Raw genomic sequence first — 22,253 nt, 5'->3', positions numbered from 1 at the left:
TCAGGACTTCCAGTTGGTTACCCCAGCCATGGTCCTGTTCCCTCTGTAGGAGCCTCTGCAGACCATGCAACTATAAAAATCAAGGCAACATGATTTGGATTTTTATTTATTTAGCCTATCTCAAAATGTCTTCAGTAATTTGTTATTTAGCAGACTTGGATTTGTTTATCATTAATGCAAAACTGTTGTAGGCTGTTAAAAAGATTTTAGTGAGAAACAAATCCTCAACAACACATAAACCTCAACATTACCTGTATCATTTTGCATGCTGGGAACACACACTCTCAAACACAGACCTCTACAAAACAGCAATGTTGTTCAATATACAATGCTTTGCACAGTCTATCCTTTCCAAACGGTTGAAGACAATGCTTCAAGATCTGCTGACTCTTGAAAATCTCCTAACCTTTTAAAGCTGTTTGACCTTTAACCCTTCCTCTCCACTGCTTGCTGATAATGCTGGACTGGTCACCTGGAGGAGAACTCTTTCGAGAGCAGAGAAAGTCAGAATTACGTTTTGAGAGGCAGTATTTACTTAGTTTCTTGATTGAATTTTGGCCAGCAGAAAGACCTTTCCCCTGCAAGACATGTAGTATCACTGATGGTTATCTCGACCATTTTAAAACTGTTTATCAAAAGCGACTAGAATTGGATTCAAGTTAAACATTTTTATCAGTCCATGCATTCGCTCTGAGAATGATGCGTACGGTTCACTTCACACTAATCTACCCAGCTAACAAAAATATGAATGTTTTGCTAACAGTCCTATTAAGTTATGAAAACGTTATTTCAGATTTTTTTTTTTTTTTTTTTTTTTCTTGGTTATAATAACGTTAAGGGAACATTCTGAAACAATAGTAACATTTAAAAAAATGCTAGACAAGTCTAACTAACTAGTCTAAATGTTTAAATGTTTCAGAAAAAAACCTTCCATGATAAATTACTGGTATAACATTTTTGTGCTAACAACATTATGAGAACGTTATTAAAGCCCACATAACTCTGAACGAACGTTCTATTTACGTAACTGAAAGCACATTTGTTCATAACTTTGAGAGAACCTTGCCAGAACGTTAGCCAAGTTAGCTGGGTCATAAGGGCTGCTGGTGTTATTTGCATTACACATACTAAAGCAATTACACAATGAAAGCATCAGTAAATCATTTTTAATCAACAAAGAAAGACAAAACTCACTGACTGGGATATTCACTCCTAATATATACGAAGACTGACGTTGACAGCTTTTTAACTCTGAATATTGCCAAGGTTGTAATGTTTTGTGTTTAAACAAATGCAACCACATCACACGACCTAAAACAACTAGTCACAAATGCCTCTTTGTATTTCTGTATCAACTTGATTACACACGGTCCGGTGTCATTATTATTAATGCCCATCCCTCACATACTTTGTATTCTAATATTGAAGATGTGCTGTGTATAAACTAACATCGTATGTACACGTAAAATATAATTAATCATATTATAAAGCATTTACTATTTATTTATCACATACCACCATGACAATTATACAACAAGGGTGTTATTAATGTTAACAAAATTGTAAATTTTTTAATATATTTGAATAGAAAACAGTTAACAGTAAACTGTAATATTTCAATATGTGACATTAACATGTGAGGTGTTTGAGGTGAATGTCTACAGTTTAGGCTAAACATTGTCTGAATAAATTACACAAAAAAACCAAATGATCCCTGCTCTCTCCCTTTTTTTGAATTACTTGAAAATACTTCTAAAAACTCCTAAGAAATACTTGAAGTGTAAATATTTTTGGGCCCACTATACATCCTAAAACACCTTTTGTAAGTGGCTCTAGTTAAAAGTATCTGTTCAATATCTTAAATATAAACGTAAGAGAGTTTTTATGTTTTAATGACTCAAACAAGTAAAAAAAAAAAAGCACCAAACAAAGCATTTTTCTTTATTTAAATAGTTTATTCTTTTTGGCTTTGATCTCACTTCTTCTTGCTTTTCTTGTCTTTGCTCTTCTTCTTGCCATGAGGTTGCGCGTGTGCTTTGTTGTAGAGGTAGAGACCCACTAAGCCCAGTAAAGTGGGAACCAGCGCCAAACACAAAAGGGGCAAGACGTCGTTAACAAGCTTCTGCCAGGGCGTTTGCTGGGACAGAGAGATCACCTCCACATCGAACTCAAGTGTGCTGTCCCCTGTGAGGAAAACATAGATGTAAGATTATCACATCCACTGTGATTTAACCATCGCTCTACAGCTTTACTCTACTATAAAATATTGACCATTTTACTACTTCTGATGATGGTGGATTAGTTTATGGACTTTAAATATTTTTCACACATGTAAATAAGCTGTTGTGTGACACTGAACTATTTGCAGAGTGTTTTCACTGTCTCTGAACTCCCTGAAAAACCTCCATCGTAGTCTTGAGTTTTCTTCCGGGAACAGTTACGTCACAGTATTCCTCATATAAATAATTCCTGGCCAATGCATACGCAAAATAAAGAAGGCAAGGCCTGGTTGAGTTGTGTTAGTTATGTGTTGTGCAATGTCCAAAAGATCACCATTGATCGACCAATCACAACACACTGCAGCACGTTTGAGCTTCCGCAAGAACCAATGAGGTTCATTCTTGTGTAACGCAGCACGTTTGAGCTTCCGCAAGAACCAATGAGGTTCATTCTTGTGTAACGCAGCACGTTTGAGCTTCCGCAAGAACCAATGAGGTTCATTCTCATGTTATCTCGCACTTTATGACAGTTAACTGAAGTGTTGTGCTGGCCTCTGTGAACTTCAAGCCTGCATACTTTGTTTTGATGGGTCATCTCAAAAATGTTGACATTGACGAGCGGTGTTAGACCGCTGAGGCAGATCAGATGAAAAGGTCAATAATCGTGGCGCTCTGCAATATCCTTGCAGCACCAAAGTAGAGTTAATATTAGGCGATCATTTCACAACACTTCTGAGGACTGGACCTTGTGGACCTCAATGGTGGGGACGACCCTGGACAGGAACTAAACGGGTGCGTTTCCCAAAAGCATCATTAGGCAACTATGGTCACAAGTTCCATTGAACTGTGTTGGTACGACAGAACTTGCAAGTGTAGTTGGTTCAGAGAAACGCATCCCAGAGCGTTACTGACAGACTGGGAAGAGAGGTGCTGCAACAATGTAAAATATGTGAAAAATCTGTTTTTTGAACATTTAAGCATGAAAAACAGTTCTAGTAGAACAAAATCAAGACTTTGAAAAATGGCATAATTAGTCCTTTAAGTGTGTTGCCATGGTACCTGGAATGGTTGGAAGGTATCCTCTCTTTCCATATGCTAGATGAGCTGGAATCGTGGCCTTGATTTTTTGCCTGTGCAAAAACATAGACAGAAAAGACTGAAAAAAGACTTTCAAGTGGGTGATTCAAACTTCACCTTAAAAGACCTTTTCTTCAAGTGGTCTTAAACATACTGTTCAATAGCTGTACTTTCACCATCTCTTCCTACATGCATTGGTGCAATTGTACATTCCAAAGAGAAATCCAGGCATTAACGTCGACTTACCCTTCACACACTCCAACCAGGGCTTGCTCTAGACCTGCCAGACCAAAAAAAAGTTGTAAATGCATGTGCAATTGTGGAAACACCCCCTCATTTCTGATTATTATATGGTTTTACATAAGAAAAATCAGCCCAAAAAGCTGTCCTTAGTAATCATAACCATCTTGAAATTATAGTTACCCTAACCAAATCCTAAACAGTTAAAACAGTCCTCAAAGAAGAGGATATTGGGTCCCAAGAGTCCCCATTTGAATATTTTGCTTAAAATAAATATCTACTAATGCTGTCAAATCGATTCATCGCGATTTTGTTTATATAAATTGTGTGTATATATATATATATAATATTATATGTATATACATGTATATAGATGTGTGTGCACACTCAGACATATGTATATATATATTCACACATATATTAGCACTAACTTTAATTTTAGATGGGATTGGTCGATTTGACAGAACTAGTCTCTACTAAAAAAACAACGTACATAATAATCAAAATGCTCTCATTATGAACAGAAGACAAAGTTAATTCATTTCAAAGTTTTAATTGTCTTTCCTTGCCCTCTACAAATAATTTCCCCAATTCTAATATTATGAAATGCACTTAACATGCTGATTAATAGGCCTATTGCTAGCCTAAATGTAGATAAAAGGAAAAACGTCTTGTCACAAACCTAAGCTTGTTTCCGCCACATAAAAAATAAAAAAAGTAATTGTGACTTTTTATCTCACAATTCTGACTTTTTTCTCGCAATTGCGTGATATAAACTCACAATTGTGTGTTATAAAGTCAGAATTGTGAGTTATAAAGTCAGAATTGTGTGTTATAAAGTCAGAATTGTGTGTTATAAAGTCAGAATTGTGTGTTATAAAGTCAGAATTGTGAGTTATAAAGTCAGAATTGTGTGTTATAAAGTCAGAATTGTGAGTTATAAAGTCAGAATTGTGAGTTATAAAGTCAGAATTGTGAGTTATAAAGTCAGAATTGTGAGTTATAAAGTCAGAATTGTGAGTTATAAAGTCAGAATTGTGTGTTATAAAGTCAGAATTGTGAGTTATAAAGTCAGAATTGTGTGTTATAAAGTCAGAATTGTGAGATAGCCTATAAACTCGCAATTGTGAGGAAAACAAATCTGAATTGTGAGATAAAAAGTTGCAATTACCTTTTAAAATTGTTTTATTCCGTTGCGGAAACAAGCTTTCATATAAACTTGGTTTATATATAGTCCTGGCCCTGAACGCTTGTGCTGTGAACAGCTCTGTTGTTTTGACACACTGCTCACTTTAAACTGCAGAAACGGTAAAGTGGTGTCACAGTTGTCATTTTGTGTCGCGGTCCAGTTGGAATTAAACTATAGCCTACAAGAGTATATTTAACCTAAATATGATAGGTTCTAAAATCTGTGCTCTGTTTTATTTCTGTTATTATGAACATGCTGTAACTTCGAGTTGCATTGCGATGACGGAGCCTTTTACCTGTGATGACAGACCTCTTGCCCAACTCTACGACCAGAGGTTCACGAGACAGAGAGGTGTCAATCACTTTCCCGTCCATTAATCGGCCCTGCACAGGAGATCAACAACAGAGATGCAGGTTAGTTCCATACATTTTTATGTAGATGCAGCAAATTATCTGTAGTAAATACCTATAGAATAAGACTCAAGTAAAAAAGGAAACTCAAGTAAAAGGAAACTCAATAAAAAACAAGTAATAATTGGAATTGTGGTTTGTAGTGTAATAGAACCACATCAGCCTGCATTAACCCTCTACTGCATGAATTTTGATGACACATGATAAAAATTATTTCACATCATTTCCTGGCTCATTTGGGAACATTTTATTGATTTATTGAAAAATGTCCCTCCCCCAACCCCCCCACCCCAAAATATTTTTTTGTTGCCTGAGGGCAACGTTATGCAACAATGGTAAAGAATCATAGAGAAAATGATCATTATACAATTCTCAGAGAGCAATACAAAAATAAAAAAAAATAAAAAAAAATGTCAAGAAATCATTTAAGTAAAAAGGGAAAAACACTTGAAACACATCAATATACTTGATTTGATACAGACATAGGTTTGTATCATGTAGTGCGTCATGTCATATCATGTACTTCATGTATCCTAATCAACCCCATATACACTACTGTATAATGACAAAAGTATTGGGACCCCTCCAAATCTTTGAATTCAGGTGTTCCAATCACTTCCATGGCCACAGTTGTTTAAAATCAAGAACCTAGGCATACAGATGCTTCAACAAACACTCTCAGGAGCTCAGTGAATTCAAGCGCGGTGATAGGTTGCCACCTGTGCAATAAGTCCATTCGTGATATTTCCTCACTACAAAATATTCCACGGTCAACTGTTAGTGGTATTATAACAAAGTGGAAGCAATTGGGAACAACAGAAACTAGGCCACAGAGTGGGGTCAGTACATGCTGAGGCGCACAGAAGTCGCCAACTTTCTGCAGAGTCAATAGCTACAGACCTCCAAACTTTGTAGAGAGCTTCATGGAATGGGTTCCATGGCTGAGCAGCTGCTTCCAAGCCTTACATCACCAAGTGCAATGCAAAGTGTGGGATGCAGTGGTGTAAAGCACGCCGCCACTGGACTCTGGAGTGACCAATCACGCTTCTCTGACTGGCAATCCAATGGACGAGTCTGGGTTTGGCAGGAAAACGGTACTTGCCTGACTGCATTGTGCCAAGTGTAAAGTTTTGTAGAGGGGGGATTATGGTGTGGGGTTGTTTGGTGGAGGGGGGATTATGGTGTGGGGTTGTTTTTCAGGGGTTGGGCTTTGCCCCTTAGGTCCAGTGAAAGGAACTCCTAATGCTTTAGCATACCAAGACAATTTGGACAATTTCATGCTCCCAACTTTGTGGGAACAGTTTGTAGATGGCCCCTTTCTGTTCTAACATGACTGTGGATGCTGCACATTAGTGTCACTTTGGTGACTTTGGGTGTTCCTGTGCACCCAGGAACCCTACATCTTCCCTACTTGTAACACATTATTTGCCATTGTGAGGTATTGTCCAAGACATCCTTGAAAAGTACCCCTTATCGCATAACGTTGCCCTGAGGCAACAAAAAGAAAAACTGAATTTGTGAACATGCAAAATAAAAAGAAATTCACAAAACCTGCCAAAAGGCTTCTCTACACCTTCATACACACACACATATTTTTTATGTACAGTTCATGTCATTTTAAATATGATTACTAAAGCAAATAATCTTGCTTTCATCTCACACCATGTGCTCCTGTGACCATGTGTCAGAAAAGGACGTCCCGCCTTCAAATGGTGCTTGATAGTGACTCCCAAACCTTATTGGACTGTTCTTTGATACTTTTTCAAACATTCTAATTGGTTGCAATCATTTAAAGAAAAATGTACTGAACACAGGGCTTAAGAAAACTTTCCGTTGCCTGGGGGCAACGCTATGCAGTAGAGGGTTAAGACAAGTATGAACTATAGAAGGAAGGCAGATTTTAAAAGGAAAGATTTCAAGTTGGGGCATGTTGTCACACAGTTGACACATGTGTTTTATATGTAAAAATGTTATACATTTTATTGATAACAATTTCTGTTTGCCAAACAATTGTTTGAGTGTGAATATTTGTATATATTTTGTATAATATAATTTTTTATATATATATAATAACTAAATCTAAATAAACTAAAATGACAAAAACTATTTTTATTTTTTTAAATAATTAATATAAATATATATATATATATATATATATATATATATATATATATATATATATATATATATATATATAAATTCACTTTAAATTGTTCTTGTCATTTTATTATAGTACATTATTTTAGTACTTCAGGTTAAACTAAACGAAATGTGATTTTTTATATATGAGAATATAAAGAATTTTATATGGAATATATACTAAGAATATATATATACTGTTTATTGTTTTGTCATTTTATTTGTGTTAGTTTATTTAGATTTAGTAATTTTAGTATTTCAAATTTAAACGAAATGTAATATAGCCTACAATAAAAACAAATGTTTTAATATTTTTTATTTCAGTTTCAGATCTTGCAAGTAGGCTAACAAAAGTAGCCTACTATATACACATACACACACACACTGATTAATTTATAATATAAATGGTTATTATAGTACCCCATATATGACAATAGTTGGGGCATGTTGTCACAAAATGTAATCATGCTCAATTATTTATTAATTTAGCCTACAAAAAAAATCTTATTTTGATGCAAAAACCTTAATGTTAATCATTTTTCACGGGAGGAAAACAACAACAACAACAACTTGTAAACAACACTAGGTCTCCCCTATGTTCCCTATAGCGCGTGTGCGCGCACTCGCCTCTCGAGCATTTCCTCGAGTCCAGCGCTGACTCAAATGCTGACGTGTTGCTCCTCCTCCTCTAGAACATTTGGTTTCGCTTAAAACTGAAATACTATTACATACAAATAACTGCATTTCGAAACTGGACCGTGACTCCACGATGAACTTAAAAGGAATGTGTTAACCAGGTTTATCTTTCACACGTAATATGCATTTCAACTCTATTTTAAATCAGATATGGCGAGTCCAGATGTCAGCTCGAGTCTTGCCACATCATTGAATGATTTCATGTGCAAATAACCCCGCGAGAGTTCATTTCGCATGTTTTATGACATAATACCTAGATATTTCATTGGGGGGTGCCTGGTTTTACAACATAACAGGCTTTAATAGCGCTGTATGTAGGCTATATACCGTGTAATGGATTTGAAGCGTGTCTCCCATCTCTGCTGTAATCGTGCATGTCTCCGGCATCACCTAAAATAGTCAAAAACAGAAATATTGAAGAGTGGTACGGAATAGGAAATGAAATGCGCAGAACATTGACTATACTAAAACAGATACTACAACATTACATGAGGTTTGCACTGAGACGTTAGCATGCATTTGTGCTGAAAGCACGCATGCAGTGATCGGCTACGTGGACTCTTGTAATAATAGTCATTCATAAAAACTTGACCCAACTTACCAATGTCTCCACAACCAACTGTTCGATCACGCCTTCTGTGCTTTCTCCGTCCTCAGCTGCAACAAATGCAAAAGCTGCGAGAAAAATCAGGACGATCCCCGTCCGAATTCCCATCGTGTCTCAGGTTATGAGAAAATCAGCACTAACAATAACCAACAGAAAGGATAAAAGCTATAGTCTACTGGCTCACTTCCGTCACGAGAGTCTCGCACTGCAGCGTCGAGGGAGCCAATAAATACTCGCGCGGGCGATCAGACTGAAGAAGTCCCTCAAGGCGAGATGCCAGTTAAAGCTGATGTGTTATTATAGTGTAAAGATAACGCCGGCGGGGTAAGACGACCCTCGAGCACTGGACCAATACCTGGGTCACTGGAATCCCCGCCTCATAATCCGCCAGCATCCCAGAAGTCTCTCCACATGGCCACTGCTGTTAGAGAGCTTCCCCGCTAGAAGGCGCTTACTGTTCTGAGGTTGAGGAAAGCACTGCATCCTTCTGCTGTTTTTATTCCTTCATTTACTTAAAGTGTATCATTTCTACGCCACAAGCGCCACTAAACGGAACTGCAAATATAATGCTTATTGCCAAACAAGTTTCCTGAACACTCCCCTGTCTTTCTTTGGTCATACAAACAGATAGCCCGGCCACAGAACACACACACACCCACATATAATATATCTTGCCACATCATTGAATGATTTCATGTGCAAATAAACAAATAAGAGTTCATTTCGCATGTTTTATGTCATAATACCTAGATATTTCATTGGGAGGTGCCTGGTTTTACAACATAACAAGCTACAATAGCGCTGGATATACCGTGTAATGGATTTGAAGCGTGTCTCCCATCTCTGCTGTAATCGTGCATGTCTCCGGCATCACCTAAAATAGTCAAAAACAGAAATATTGAAGAGTGGTATTGAAAAGGAAATGAATCCTTTCACATCCAGACACATATATATAATATATGTGTCTGTTTACATACAGGTATGCTATATACAGAGGAGTAGAATAGAATTTACAGGGAATGGAATATAAATAAGTAGGTTATTGTCAAATAAATATAGGCCTAGGTGCTATTGCACATATTTATCATTCCACAGAGGTAGATTGCCTGGGGGAAGAAACTTTTCTAATAAGCACTGTTTTGAAACATTGATCAATTTAAGTCAACATGGAGAAAAAAAAGGGCAATTTTTTTAATGGAATATTGCCATTTTATTAGTATAATTTTGGTTTATCCGTGCACATCATTATTTTTTTCATAAATTGATGTGCCCTCGTAAATTTAATCAAAATAATTTCTCCTCCCCCTTGCAACGACTTCTCTTCTCTGATGACGTGTTTACTGGCGTGAGGGGGGAGCAACCTGTCACTCACATGAGTTGACCAATAGCAAACCACAACCATCCAATCAATTTCTCATGGACAAAATCAAGCCTCACCCTACATTTTGTCTTGTTTAAAGGCCCACTGAAGTGCCTTGAAACGCGCAGAATTGTTCAATGTATTGAGGTAATTTCCACTGAAACAGGAAGAAAGGGCGGGGCATATCGACCAGCTCCTCCTCTTTTTAAAAACTAGCCAATTGCGTTGAATTTATATCACAGCTCGGGCCAGAGCCGCTGAGCTCAGTAAAGCCGCAGTTTCCTCCTAATCTCTGACCGTTTGTCCTCTAATCTCCTCCATATCGCTTTAAAATACAGCATTCTGAATTCAAAATGGGTCCGATACATTTTCTGGCATGTTTCGACTCACGCATAAGATCCGCTCTGTGCTGTCGTGTCTCTGGACCGGAGCAGACTGTGTGCACGCTGTGGCGGTTTGCGTGACACTAACAGGAAACCAGATTTCATTTGCCCCAATGGAAAACATATCTACACTGTCTGAATCGTTCCCTATCCCCTATATAGTGCACTATGTGCCATTCACCATGTAAAAAACAGTACATTTTTGAACAAGTGACCGATTTCAGCCACAGTTTCGGTGTCTATTTATAGTGTAGGAGGAGGGATGTTTTAGATTCTAGAGAGCATTTGATTGGACAGAGAAGCTGAAGTGCAGAGTGATGTCATCAAAATCGTTGATCCATATTTGGCAGAAGTGAGAGACTAAGTTTTGAATGCTTATATCTTATATCTATTGTCATTGTTTTGGTGCACACTAGATTAAAGCTAACAGTAAGGCTAACATATTAAAAATAAAAGCCTAAAAACTTCAATTCTGATTTCATTATACATCAAAATAGGGAAGAAAGGACGATCACAACTTCCTTTTTGCTGACTTCAAGAACACACAGATCAACTAAATAAAAATGTAGCACTTGTTTTCATTGCTTTTCTTTTTTTGTTTACAAATTGTAAAATGAATCTATACCATGCTTTATCTCCATAAGCTCTGAAGCAAGGTGTACCATCCGCTGTGAGTATAAATATTTTCTTCTTTGAATTCACTTTAGTTGACAATCTTCTTTTTTGAAACTTCAGTTTATTTATTGCTTCTTATAATAAACTGTTGCTATAGCTACCTAATGCTACTGTCTTAGGATATGATTATATTTAGGCTACTTAAAAGTTAATAAATATACAATATAGTCCTATATATAATTTATTCACTTAAAACAAAAAGGTTTTTTTTTTTTTTTTTTTTTGATGTTTCAGAAGTTCAAAAAATAAATGCAGGCCCATATCTTTTATGGCTCCAAGATAAATATGCTAGATATTTGTTAAGAATTTCCAGAGAATTTGTAGCTTGAAAGAGTGTTGTAACACCTCAAGCATTTCCTTGACATGTCATTTATTTGACTAAAGGCTACCTTACCTGACTGGAATCAGTCTCAACATGCGAAAACCAAACATCGCGAGAAATCCCCATCGAAGCCTGTGCTGTCGGCGTAAACTCTCGTGAGATCTTCTCTCCGTCTCTCCGTGTCCAAAATCGGCTGGTGTCATCTCGCAAGGTAATCCGGATACGTACAATTGTGATTGCTCTAAAATGAAACACTTCGGAGTGGTTCTGACTGGTTGAAATGTTGCTTGTGCTTTCGGTAGACTATGACAGCGCGTCTTATATTGCTATTGGAAATAGAGAGACATAGACAGGCCTTCCGCGAGGCACGTATGCGTAGCGTCTCTATCTTTCCAAATGAATGAAGATCAGTATCACACATGATGTGCTGCCTTACGCCTCTTCAGACATTAAGACGGCTTGTGTTGCGCTTGGGTTGTGATTGATTCCGGTTTGCTTTTGCATGAATTGTGGTGGTCTTGCATAAGAACAATTTCATCCTTCTGCTTCGTGCCAAACGCATCTCTTCACGGAGTAGCTCCGATCTTTGTATCCTACGCCGACATTGTCAAAGGGTCGTAGGCCTTTATACGCAAACCGGCAGTATTCGAAATATTTATTTAAGAACCGTGTTAATGTTTGTAAAGATCACCGTGTTAGATACAATGTGGACAACCGTCTAGTAGTAACGCTGTAGTATTTCGTTGTCTCGTGACATAAATACATTGTTGGGGTCCCTTGCACAGGTTTGAGTAAGCCTGGGTTTCTTGAATCATTCAGAAACAACGAAGGAAGCCTTTAAGAATGAAGAAGTCTGTTACAAAAACCCGTGTAAAAATATTCCTGGTGTGTGTCGGGGCGTCAGCACCATGGACAGCGCACCCGGAGTCAGACCCCCGCAGCTTCCGTTCCTCCGGAGACCCAGCAGTGGAGATTATATTTCAGCACATTTCTCTGACAACATACATGTCACAGTTTTAAGTCTGGACTTCCTGTAAAGAGCACATTCAGGGCTTTGCAGAGATACCAATTCCCTGCTGGGGAAAAAACAGCTAAAACCAGCCTGTTTGGCTGGTTTAAGCTGGTCTCCCAGGCTGACTGGCTGACTAGCTTTAACCAGCTACTTCCAGCTTTAACCAACTCATTTTCAGCAGGAAAATGTTTGGCGTAACCATGACAACTCCCTCTTCTTGGTCTTTAAAAATTAATGAAGGATCACATTTAGCACTCTTATGGAAATATGATCAAATTTTGTAAGTATAATTTAAATCTGACTAATTTTCTAATTGTTTGTCAGAAATCAGCATCTCAGGAAAATGTTATGGGGTTTCAAATCAGAATATGACTTTCTGTTTTGAAACAGGGCATCGATTTCATATATCAGACAGCATTGCATATCAGGCATTTTGGAGGCACAACATGTGAATAGGGAAAGAAATAATATATCGATATTCTTATGAAAATATTCCCAATTATTACTCCCATTGTTACATGTATTTTTTCATTATGTTGCCCGAAGAACACATTAATATGCAAATTAGATACAGATGCATTGCATGGAATGGGAATGGCATTTATGGCCATGTTTACATGCATATTGCGTAAATTAAAATGGTATATCAAATCATTCTGTTATATATTTGATAGCATAATTGAGAATCATCTTTATACAAAGTTTGGATAAAAAAAGCTTGAAACCTAAAAATTTACTGATGAATTAAAAAAAAACATTGGTTTTGCCTTATCCTTTCGTGTCTTTTAATTTTTTTAATAAATGGTCCTGGTGTCCTCTACAGAGGACATAATATAACACAGGAATATATATATATATATATATATATATATATATATATATATATATATATATATATATATATATATATATATATATATTAATTATAACCTAATAACCTGTTTTAAGTCAAGACAAAAGGTTAAGGTGCATAACCAGCAATAAACTGTACTTGATGCACATGCAAATGTGTCCATTAAGACAGTAATAAGAGATTATTGCTGTCTTAATGGACACATTTGCATGTGCATCAGGTACAGTTTATTGCTGGTTATGCACCTTTCCTTAACCTTTTGTCTTGATTGTAGGGGAAATAATTTATGTAGTTAGTTGTTGTTCATATTAGCCTACTCGGGATAGGTTTATTTTTTAAAGTCAGTTTCTTTAGGCACGTACCTTACTGTATTTGCTACACAGGGTGATTGAACATTTCGACTGTGACATTATAAGCTGTCACAATATGAACATGCTATTAAAAAGCCTATTATAGGTTTTTGAGCAAGCTGTAATGTTTGCAACACAAAACAAGTCATGAAACAACAAATATGTAAAATCAGATTTTAGAAAATTACAAAATTTAAAACATTTGAGAACACACCGATCATGTCCACAGTACACAGTTCAATGTTTTGGTTCAAATCTACCTTCATTATAGCTGACTCTTGTGTCAATGTGGTTTTATTGTGTTTTGGTTTGCCTTGATTTGTTTACCCCACAGTTATTACAAGAATATGGTGATTGGTATTTTAGTTTGGAGGGCAAAAAAAAAAAAAAAAAAAAAAAAACCCTCAAGTTAAAAGCGATTAAAACTAAAACAAAAAAATAACACATTTGTGTAATTGGACATTTGACTCGTAATCTTATATACGTGTTACACTTTGACATCATGAATTAGGACAAAATGGCCATCAGAAAATGTGTTCTACATCTTGGATAACTCCATCTGGGAATGTTCAGGGGGGTTGTGTGATGGAGGGGTATGAGAGGGATGAACAGATTGCTATACAGCCTGAAGACATGGCAGGATCATAGTTTCTTCAGTTCAGTCCAGTCCGTGTGTGTTCTGTGGTTGTTAACATTTTTGTAGCTTCTGCACATGAAGCACATACTAGTGAAAATAAGAAATGTAAATACACATCCAGAAGCATTATGCTCATTTAACCCGCCCCCTCAGAATTTTGAGACGTGTATTTTTCATTTCAACTTACAAACGCCTCTCTGATAATCAGTTGCACGATTACAGTGGGTAAAAGAATGCTTGTCTGAAACATTCAGATTACACAGTTCACCATTCACATGCCAAATTCAGTCAGTCGAATTAAATATCTAATGAAGATCATTTGCTTTAAACTGAAACCCCTTTTCCACTGGAATCAGTTTTAAATTTCCAAGGTGCTTTTTTCCATGCTGATCTCTCTCTCTCTCTGTCTCACTCACTCTCACACACACACATATACTTATGATGGGTTTCCATGTTTTATGGGGACTTTCTATGATTTTTATACTGTACAAATTGTAAATGATTTCCCCTTAAACTAATCCTAATTCTACCCATTACAGAAAACTTTCTGCATTTTTACAAGCATCACTTACTATGATTTATAAGCTGTTTTCCACATGGTGACCAAAAATGTCCAAAAGTATTGCCATCCTTGTGGGGACATACCCTGAACCACACACACTACATTTATTTGATAAAAAAAGAAAGTACTTATTATTTTTTTAAATCAGTACTGTAGTGTAATATTATGACAATATAAAATAACTATATGCACTCTAGTTATATATATATAAAATACAGTGAAACAGTACAATTGTGAAATATTATTATTTTTAAATAACTTGGATTTATATATTTTAATATACAAAATTAATAAATGAATATATAAATATATATATATATATGAACAAATATATTTTCATTGACGACCAAGTACATGTCATCCACATTGATTTTCTTTTCTTTTTTCCCTTTGCAGGACTCCAGATTATTATTTCTTCTGCGAGCATTATTTCTCAAGGCTTTCAGTCTTTTACCTCAGTGGATTGTTCTACAAAAGGACTCACAGCTTTCTGGATTGTGATTGGCTGGACGAAGCAAAACATTGAATCATGGGGAATATTTTTGGCAATCTGCTGAAGAGTCTGATAGGGAAGAAAGAGATGAGAATTCTGATGGTTGGATTAGATGCTGCTGGTAAAACCACCATCCTTTACAAACTGAAGCTGGGAGAGATCGTCACCACCATCCCAACCATTGGTAAAATCATGCTCTTACTTCATTTGATTGTTTTGTAGACTTTGTTACAATACTGTTTAAATAGGTATCTGTACATCCGCAGACAGAATTCATGGTCATTTCAAACACAATATAAACAAATTTATAAGTATTTCATAAATAAAAGTATATTTCTCTTTTTGTGGGATGTGGGAATTAAATAAAAAAATTCTCATGAAATTAAAAGTGTCCTGAATTTTGTGTAAACCTGTTGCACTGAAGCTGTTAGCTTCCATATAGCTGAATATTTTATTGCTTCTATGTGCATTAGTGCCCGTCCACTTTTTCAGCGGCGCTGGTTCTGGAAGTATTTTTTCCATTAATTTCTCCCATAGGGATTTTAAAAAAGTCTGTAAGCGCTATAAGCCATGAACCAAACCAAACAGCTACGAGGTGAATCATAACATTGATTTAAGGCAAAAAAGTATTTGAAAATCTGACAAAAATACAAGACTGTGCACTTAACGGCTTTTCAGTGAGGGAAAGAACTACAATTCCATGAAGCTTTGCGAAACAGCATAATCAAATTAAAAACCATAGAGAAATATAAAACTGCTCATTTAAAATGTTGATTTTATATATATTAACAATATATTTAAAGTTTATTGCAAAATATGCAGATATATGTATTTTGAGATCGACTTTCATGGGAACTAAAGAGCTTTTTTTGGCTCGTTTTGATTGTTTCAACTCTCTGATTGTTAGAATTTTCTGTACAGCATCATGGGTAATGTAGTTTTTCACCACAAATTCAGCTGTTAAACACAATTTAAAAATACCGTCGCTTAACAACCTCATAGCTCACAGTAGGTCTGTCTTTAAAGGTTTATCATTAAAATCAATTTATCTATGGTGAGTTTTTACTTTGAGAACCCGAATGTTGCACTCTATTACTACTGGCACATAAAAATGCTTCCTATATGACCTTCTGTCATCATTTACTAACCCTCAATGGACAGTTGATAAGACCCCATTGACTTCCACAGTAGGAAAAAAAAATACTATGGAAGTCAATGGGGCCCATCAAATGTTTGGTTACACATATTCTACAAAATATCTTCTGTTGTGTTCAGCAGAAGAAAGAAATTCATACAGGTTTGGAACAACTTGAGGGTGAGTAAATGATGACAGAATTTTCATTTCTGGGTGAACTATCCCTTTAAGAAATTAAATTGTTAAATTTGCCGGGTGTCCCCTACATACATCTAGAGCAATTATATTTGTACAGTTGTTGAATGCACTTTAATTGAATTGTACCATTTGAAATAGTAAAATGATGTTGTGATTCTGGTCACACAATGTTTGTGTTTGTGTTAGGCTTTAATGTGGAGACAGTGGAGTACAAGAACATCAGCTTCACTGTGTGGGATGTTGGTGGTCAGGATAAAATCAGACCACTCTGGAGACACTACTTTCAAAATACACAGGGTGAGTTACACATACACTCAACTTCTCCCTCTTAAACACATGTTGCATTGAGTAGATTTAGTGCAAACTGTGTAGCTTGTGTTTAGCGAGCGCAAACTGTGCAGAGCCACCTTGTAACATCGTTGAAGCAGGGTTATTATAGTTAAGTACAACTAAACCCATTAAAAAAAAACTTTTTTTTTACTTGAAATAATATAAACGTTAACCACAATAAAGTATTTTAAAAAAAAACTATAATAGTATCTCAATGTTATTAGACAACACTGGTTAACATGTCCACATAGAATGTTAATGCAAAATAGCTCAGAAGTAATATTCAAAAATAAAAATCAATGTTTGTTTTCTTTTTAAAGCAAAACATTGCATAGTTGGATACAATCTGTGTATGCTTTCGTGTTGTGTTAATGTTGCTCTGTATTCATCTCTGCTGTTTTTTCTCATCGTAGGTCTTATTTTCGTGGTTGACAGTAATGATCGGGAGAGAGTGAACGAAGCGCGGGAGGAGTTAATGAGGATGCTCGCAGAAGACGAATTGCGTGATGCTGTTCTTCTTGTCTTTGCAAACAAACAGGTACTGCACCTCATCTTCAAGTGACATATTCTTGACATATTTACAGCTGGAATTTTTAAAGGGGCTATTTGTAGAATTCAGAAACCCTTGTTATTAGTGACACCGGTGGTCGTTAAGTGAACTACAGCCAGCAACTTATTGCTCTTGCTCGTATTCGTGCACACGTAACGCACAAGAGACTATGGGCCCTATCATACACCTGGCGTAATGCGGCACCAGGCGCGATGCAAGAGTTTTTTACTAGTTTTATCATTTTCACATCCTGCGCCACGTTGTTAAATAGCAAATGCATTTGTGCCCAATTGTGCGCCCATGGGTGTGCTGGTCTGAAAAAGAGGCGTGTTCAGGCGCAATGTTGGCGCATTGCTATTTTGAGGCAACTGAAATAGACTGCACCATTGACCAACTGAAACCTGGTCTAAAGTCGCAATATTGTTTTTGTTATTTAAAGAGCGTGTTAGTAATATGCGCCTATAGGCGGGTCCACAACACGCGTACACTTTGTCCCATAGATGATCTGTCTGCGCACTTTAACCTCGCGCTCGAGCAGATCCGTTTCCTCGCTAGAGAAACCCGCCATGTAATTTTTTTTATTTTTTACACATTTTTACGCCCTTTTCTTTGCATGACACTTTGTCAGTACATATGTCAGTACATTGGCAGTACAGAATAGCTCTTTCGGCATTATCCTGAACATAAACATTGTCTCATGCGTCATTGAATAAGCACACGTCCTTCCCAAGTCCTTCACATAAAAATCAGTCTACAGGCTCTCATAGAGAACCTAGGAAGTCGTGGAAGTTTTGCTACAAGCTGTTCACATATACAAAGTGATTATTAATATTAATATTATATTCTTACATACAGCCCCTTTAAAATGTGGTTCTTAGCAGCCAAAATCTTACCAGCCCCAAACTTTTTGAACGATAGTACATCTGTTTAAATTTCAATTAATCATATTCTATTGTCCATAATTCTGCTGCTAAATTGTGTACTTATTTCAGAATAAAAATCTATGGTTCTATTTAAAAGCATTGACTCGTCATCGTATTTTCCTGACAGGATCTGCCAAACGCCATGAATGCAGCTGAGATCACAGATAAACTCGGCCTCCACTCACTCCGCCACCGCAACTGGTATATACAAGCGACCTGTGCGACCAGCGGAGACGGTCTGTACGAAGGGCTCGACTGGCTCGCCAATCAGCTCAAGAATAAGAAGTGAGGGGCGGGATTTTCCTTCTGTGGCCGTTTCTCTCTTTGGGAAGGGGGTGGGGAATAATTTGGCCTTTGGAATTGTTATGTTTGATTTGTCATTGTTTGATTTAGTTTCTTTTTTGTTGTATAATGGCAAATACAGTATGTGGTTTATAGAGCCTTCTATGCTCTGTGTAAATCATCTGTACGCACATGCATTCACTACGCACACTCGCAGATCAACAGGCATCTCATTTTCTCTGTTGACTTAACATTTTCACTGTATGATGAACGCCGGTCAGTGCAGTGTCGGTATATAGCATCAACGTTTGGTCGATGTCATCTCCGCCTCTCCCACTCTCACTCAATCTTTCCATGTTTACAATCAGTGATCAGTGTTGTCCTTGACTGCCATGAAAAAGATAGTTAGCTATGGGTCTGAGCATGCTCATGTATTATGTAATATGCTTCTGTATTTCCTGGTATTGTCGAAAAGCTCTGTTTTCAGTAGATGCGATTATAATGCAGCTTGCCTCCTCACGCACACACAATACCCACAGTCTACGACCCCCGCTGTCCGTGATTGCGTTAGATACCCTGCTGTGTTTTGCATGGCTCTTTCTCTCTGTGTCGTGTGTTAAGCGTTGTGGTGTAGTAGAGGTTAGATCTGCATGTGTGTGTTTAGTCACACTGAGCTGGTTGGTTGGTGTTGCATGCTTGCTTTGTTGCTGTACTAGAATGGACACAGTGATTGGATGCTATAGACCTTATGTAGCCCCGCCCCTTTTCAGCGCTGCGCTCGTTGTCTTTTGTCTTCCGGTCTGTATTTTCACAGCGATCTTGCGTATTTATGAATGAACGGCTCGTTTTAAAATCTTCCCAGTCTACTGACATTTGTAAAGACATCTGCTTTAAACATTACAATCCTCATGATAACTTTCGTTAACTTTACATTAAGTAAATCCACTTCAAAAGCTAATTACTCCTGGACAGCAATGCCATAGAAATATACAGAGCGACCGCAAAAACGGAAGTTCAAAGACAAAATTCTAAAGATGGCGGCGCCCTCGTTTCTCTGGCGCATAAGATCTATAGATCGAATGTAGAGTCTGTGTTTCTGCAAACATTCCTCGCCTAAATTATGAGTCAAACATGGTGCTTTTGAATAGTCCATCATAAACGAACACATTCGAGTAAAGCTGTAAATAAAGCTTTTTTCAGTCAAACGCCCCCCCACCTTCACTTTGTTGTACTGAAGAATTGACTTGGCTAATTGTTGCATGGGTAAAACGGTATTGTGTCGTAATAATCACTAGCATTGTCTGCATGGCATGCATGCTGTGCTGTTAGTCCAACAGATAGATAGATAGATAGATAGATAGATAGATAGATAGATAGATAGATAGATAGATAGATAGATAGATAGATAGATAGATAGATAGATAGATAGATAGATAGATAGATAGATAGATAGATAGATAGTGAAATGCTGTTTAACATAGTTGCTAGTACTAATTTGCCACTGACATGATGAATAGATTGTAATGATGACACTAAACATTTGGCTGTTTTTTTTTGCTTTTGCACTTTGACTATTTGAATCATATTAGCAAACAGCATAAAAAAGCACACACACGTACACAAAACCTTGGTATGTCAGTGGTCTGCGGCAAACTGCATAATATCGCATCTCCCTCTGTGTTAGATTGCTTGTTTCATGCGCATAATGTGTTTTGTGGGTTCAGACTAACATATCATCCCCAATGAATGTGAATTTGTTGAATCAGTGCTGGTAGGCTGACACATTTTGGCTTTATCCATGATGTTTTTTTATTAGTATAGTTCAGAAACGGAAAAAATATATAGATGTGTATATATATATATATTTATTTTGTATTTTGTTTTGTGTATAACATATTATAGCAAACATCACAGATACTAGTGATGTTTAGATTAGTTCTAACATAATCTATGTGTTACAAACTACATGGACAAATGGAAAATCACTACAGTATATTACCATACTAGCCAGTGTAAATGCAACAAACAACAAAACTACTTATCCTGCATTGCATATTTGTTAATCCATCCTTCACACAAATCTAATAGCAAAACAACCTGTTTGAAATTGTATTCGTTTCTGGGAATAGCATTGCTATTAGTTTGCATATTATTCCAGGCAACACATTTGTGCCATTTTCCCACTTCATGTACACTAAAACCAATTATTATGACTCTTACCACTGTTGTGAACCAGTAAAATCAGCTTTTTAGACTTCAACTAAAAACTATAACATATTAAGTCAACATCTGCATGCATCATGTTATTTTGTATAACACAAGGCATCAAGAGAGTTAAAAGACAAGTTCCCATTTGTCTGCATCCTTTATATCCTTTGTGAGACAAAAAAAGGGATTTGTGAATGAACATAATGGCACACAAGAGGAAATTCAGACTTTGTCTGACAATGAAGTTATATCATCATCATCATCATCATGCACATTTTAAAAAGGCAAGTATTTTCAATCTAGGACATGGTTGGAAAAGAGTCTTGCGTGCTGTAGCGTGTGGGTGATGCAGGGATGGGAGAGTTACCTAAACAATAGTGCTATTTAGCAAGACACTTCAGCTCAAATGATTCAGTTTGACTATGGAACATAAGCATAGCTAGCTTAACACCTTTCATTTCAGTAGTATTAGCATCGAATGCAAACAACAAACTGTCTGCAAGGCCATTTCTACACAAGTCTGCAGTGTGAATCGTCCAGTCTGTTAAGTTTTGTGGCCTTATCTTCTTACTAAAGTGTTTTCACATGGTTATTTATTAACTAAGTTATTGGGTCACTGAGTTTACTTGTTTAGTTTTTAGTTGATCTGGAAACAAAAGGGGTTAAAACATCTCAAATATATTGTTTGCTTGATTTCAAAGCATTTATTCTTTGCATTAAACCGTTTTTGTGCTTATTAGCTAGGGTTTAAAGATTTTATCTTCTTCAACATTATATATTTATTTATGTATTTATTTTGGTGAGTGTTTTGGTGAATGTGTTTTTACCTCTGTGTGCTTATGCATTTTCTTTCTTGATTTTTTTTTTACTGTGTTGGATAAATCATTTTGATGGCTTACGGTGTCAGTGAACATAATCAATGAAGGGAGAAAACAATTTCTCAATGAATAATAAATAAATGAATAGAACTCTTAGAAATCATGGATGAAATGTGTAATTATCTGTTACAGTAGATTTAAAAAATACTATTGTTGATTATTATGATGTAGACACCAAAATCTTTCTCTCCCTCTGATCCTTTGACTGTAACACTACACTCAAATAAAAACATGGAAATTACCGTATACTTTGCTGTTTCTTTTCTAATTTATATTTGTTCTATTTTACATTTTTAATGCTACTTGCAGCTAATCTTATTAGCAACATTTGTGTCCAATATACAAATAACACAGATAATAAATAAATCGTATATAATGGATGCACCCCTGCTGGAAGATTATAGTGGATTCTGTTGCATTGTTTAATAAACCTATCCCTGGATTTTCCTGGTCTGGAAAATGCTTTAGTAAAGCCTAATGACTTCATGATATTGTATATGTGTAATGTCTCATAGTGAACTGGTG

The 22,253-nt window shown here is 36.5% G+C and overlaps 2 protein-coding genes across 2 annotated transcripts; one reads left to right on the top strand and one right to left on the bottom strand.

Moving 5' to 3' along the window:
* Positions 1 to 1,934: 1,934 nt before the first annotated feature.
* LOC309513880 (peptidyl-prolyl cis-trans isomerase FKBP11-like) lies at positions 1,935 to 9,013 on the bottom strand. Its single transcript, XM_082189974.1, has 6 exons — positions 8,572 to 9,013; positions 8,298 to 8,360; positions 5,021 to 5,108; positions 3,543 to 3,576; positions 3,279 to 3,349; positions 1,935 to 2,184 (listed from the first exon to the last, which is right to left on the bottom strand). The coding sequence occupies exons 1-6, from the start codon at positions 8,683 to 8,685 to the stop codon at positions 1,976 to 1,978; spliced, it is 579 nt and encodes a 192-aa protein (XP_082046100.1). The 5' UTR covers positions 8,686 to 9,013; the 3' UTR covers positions 1,935 to 1,975.
* A 2,380-nt stretch (positions 9,014 to 11,393) lies between these two features.
* On the top strand, positions 11,394 to 21,974 carry LOC309513881 (ADP-ribosylation factor 3). Its single transcript, XM_082189975.1, has 5 exons — positions 11,394 to 11,528; positions 15,128 to 15,408; positions 16,744 to 16,854; positions 17,301 to 17,425; positions 18,488 to 21,974. Exons 2-5 carry the CDS (start codon positions 15,261 to 15,263, stop codon positions 18,647 to 18,649), a joined length of 546 nt encoding a protein of 181 aa, XP_082046101.1. The 5' UTR covers positions 11,394 to 11,528; positions 15,128 to 15,260; the 3' UTR covers positions 18,650 to 21,974.
* Positions 21,975 to 22,253: the final 279 nt, after the last annotated feature.

Source organism: Leuciscus leuciscus (genome assembly GCF_965113295.1).
Source record: "Leuciscus leuciscus genome assembly, chromosome: 14".
NCBI lineage: Eukaryota > Metazoa > Chordata > Actinopteri > Cypriniformes > Leuciscidae > Leuciscus > Leuciscus leuciscus.
Note: the sequence above shows the minus strand (reverse complement) of the source record. Positions and strands in the feature narration are given on the sequence as shown.

Excerpts from the sequence above, each read along its gene's own strand:
- LOC309513881 (XM_082189975.1), top strand. The coding sequence starts at position 15,261 with ATGGGGAATATTTTTGGCAATCTGCTGAAGAGTCTGATAGGGAAGAAA. Across the intron at positions 16,855-17,300 it reads CTACTTTCAAAATACACAGG|GTCTTATTTTCGTGGTTGAC; the intron begins GTGAGTTACACA and ends TTCTCATCGTAG. Across the intron at positions 17,426-18,487 it reads TTGTCTTTGCAAACAAACAG|GATCTGCCAAACGCCATGAA; the intron begins GTACTGCACCTC and ends TTTTCCTGACAG.
- LOC309513880 (XM_082189974.1), bottom strand. The coding sequence starts at position 8,685 with ATGGGAATTCGGACGGGGATCGTCCTGATTTTTCTCGCAGCTTTTGCA. Across the intron at positions 5,109-8,297 it reads CGCTTCAAATCCATTACACG|GGCCGATTAATGGACGGGAA; the intron begins GTATATAGCCTA and ends TCTCCTGTGCAG. Across the intron at positions 2,185-3,278 it reads ATACCTTCCAACCATTCCAG|GGGACAGCACACTTGAGTTC; the intron begins GTACCATGGCAA and ends TTTTCCTCACAG.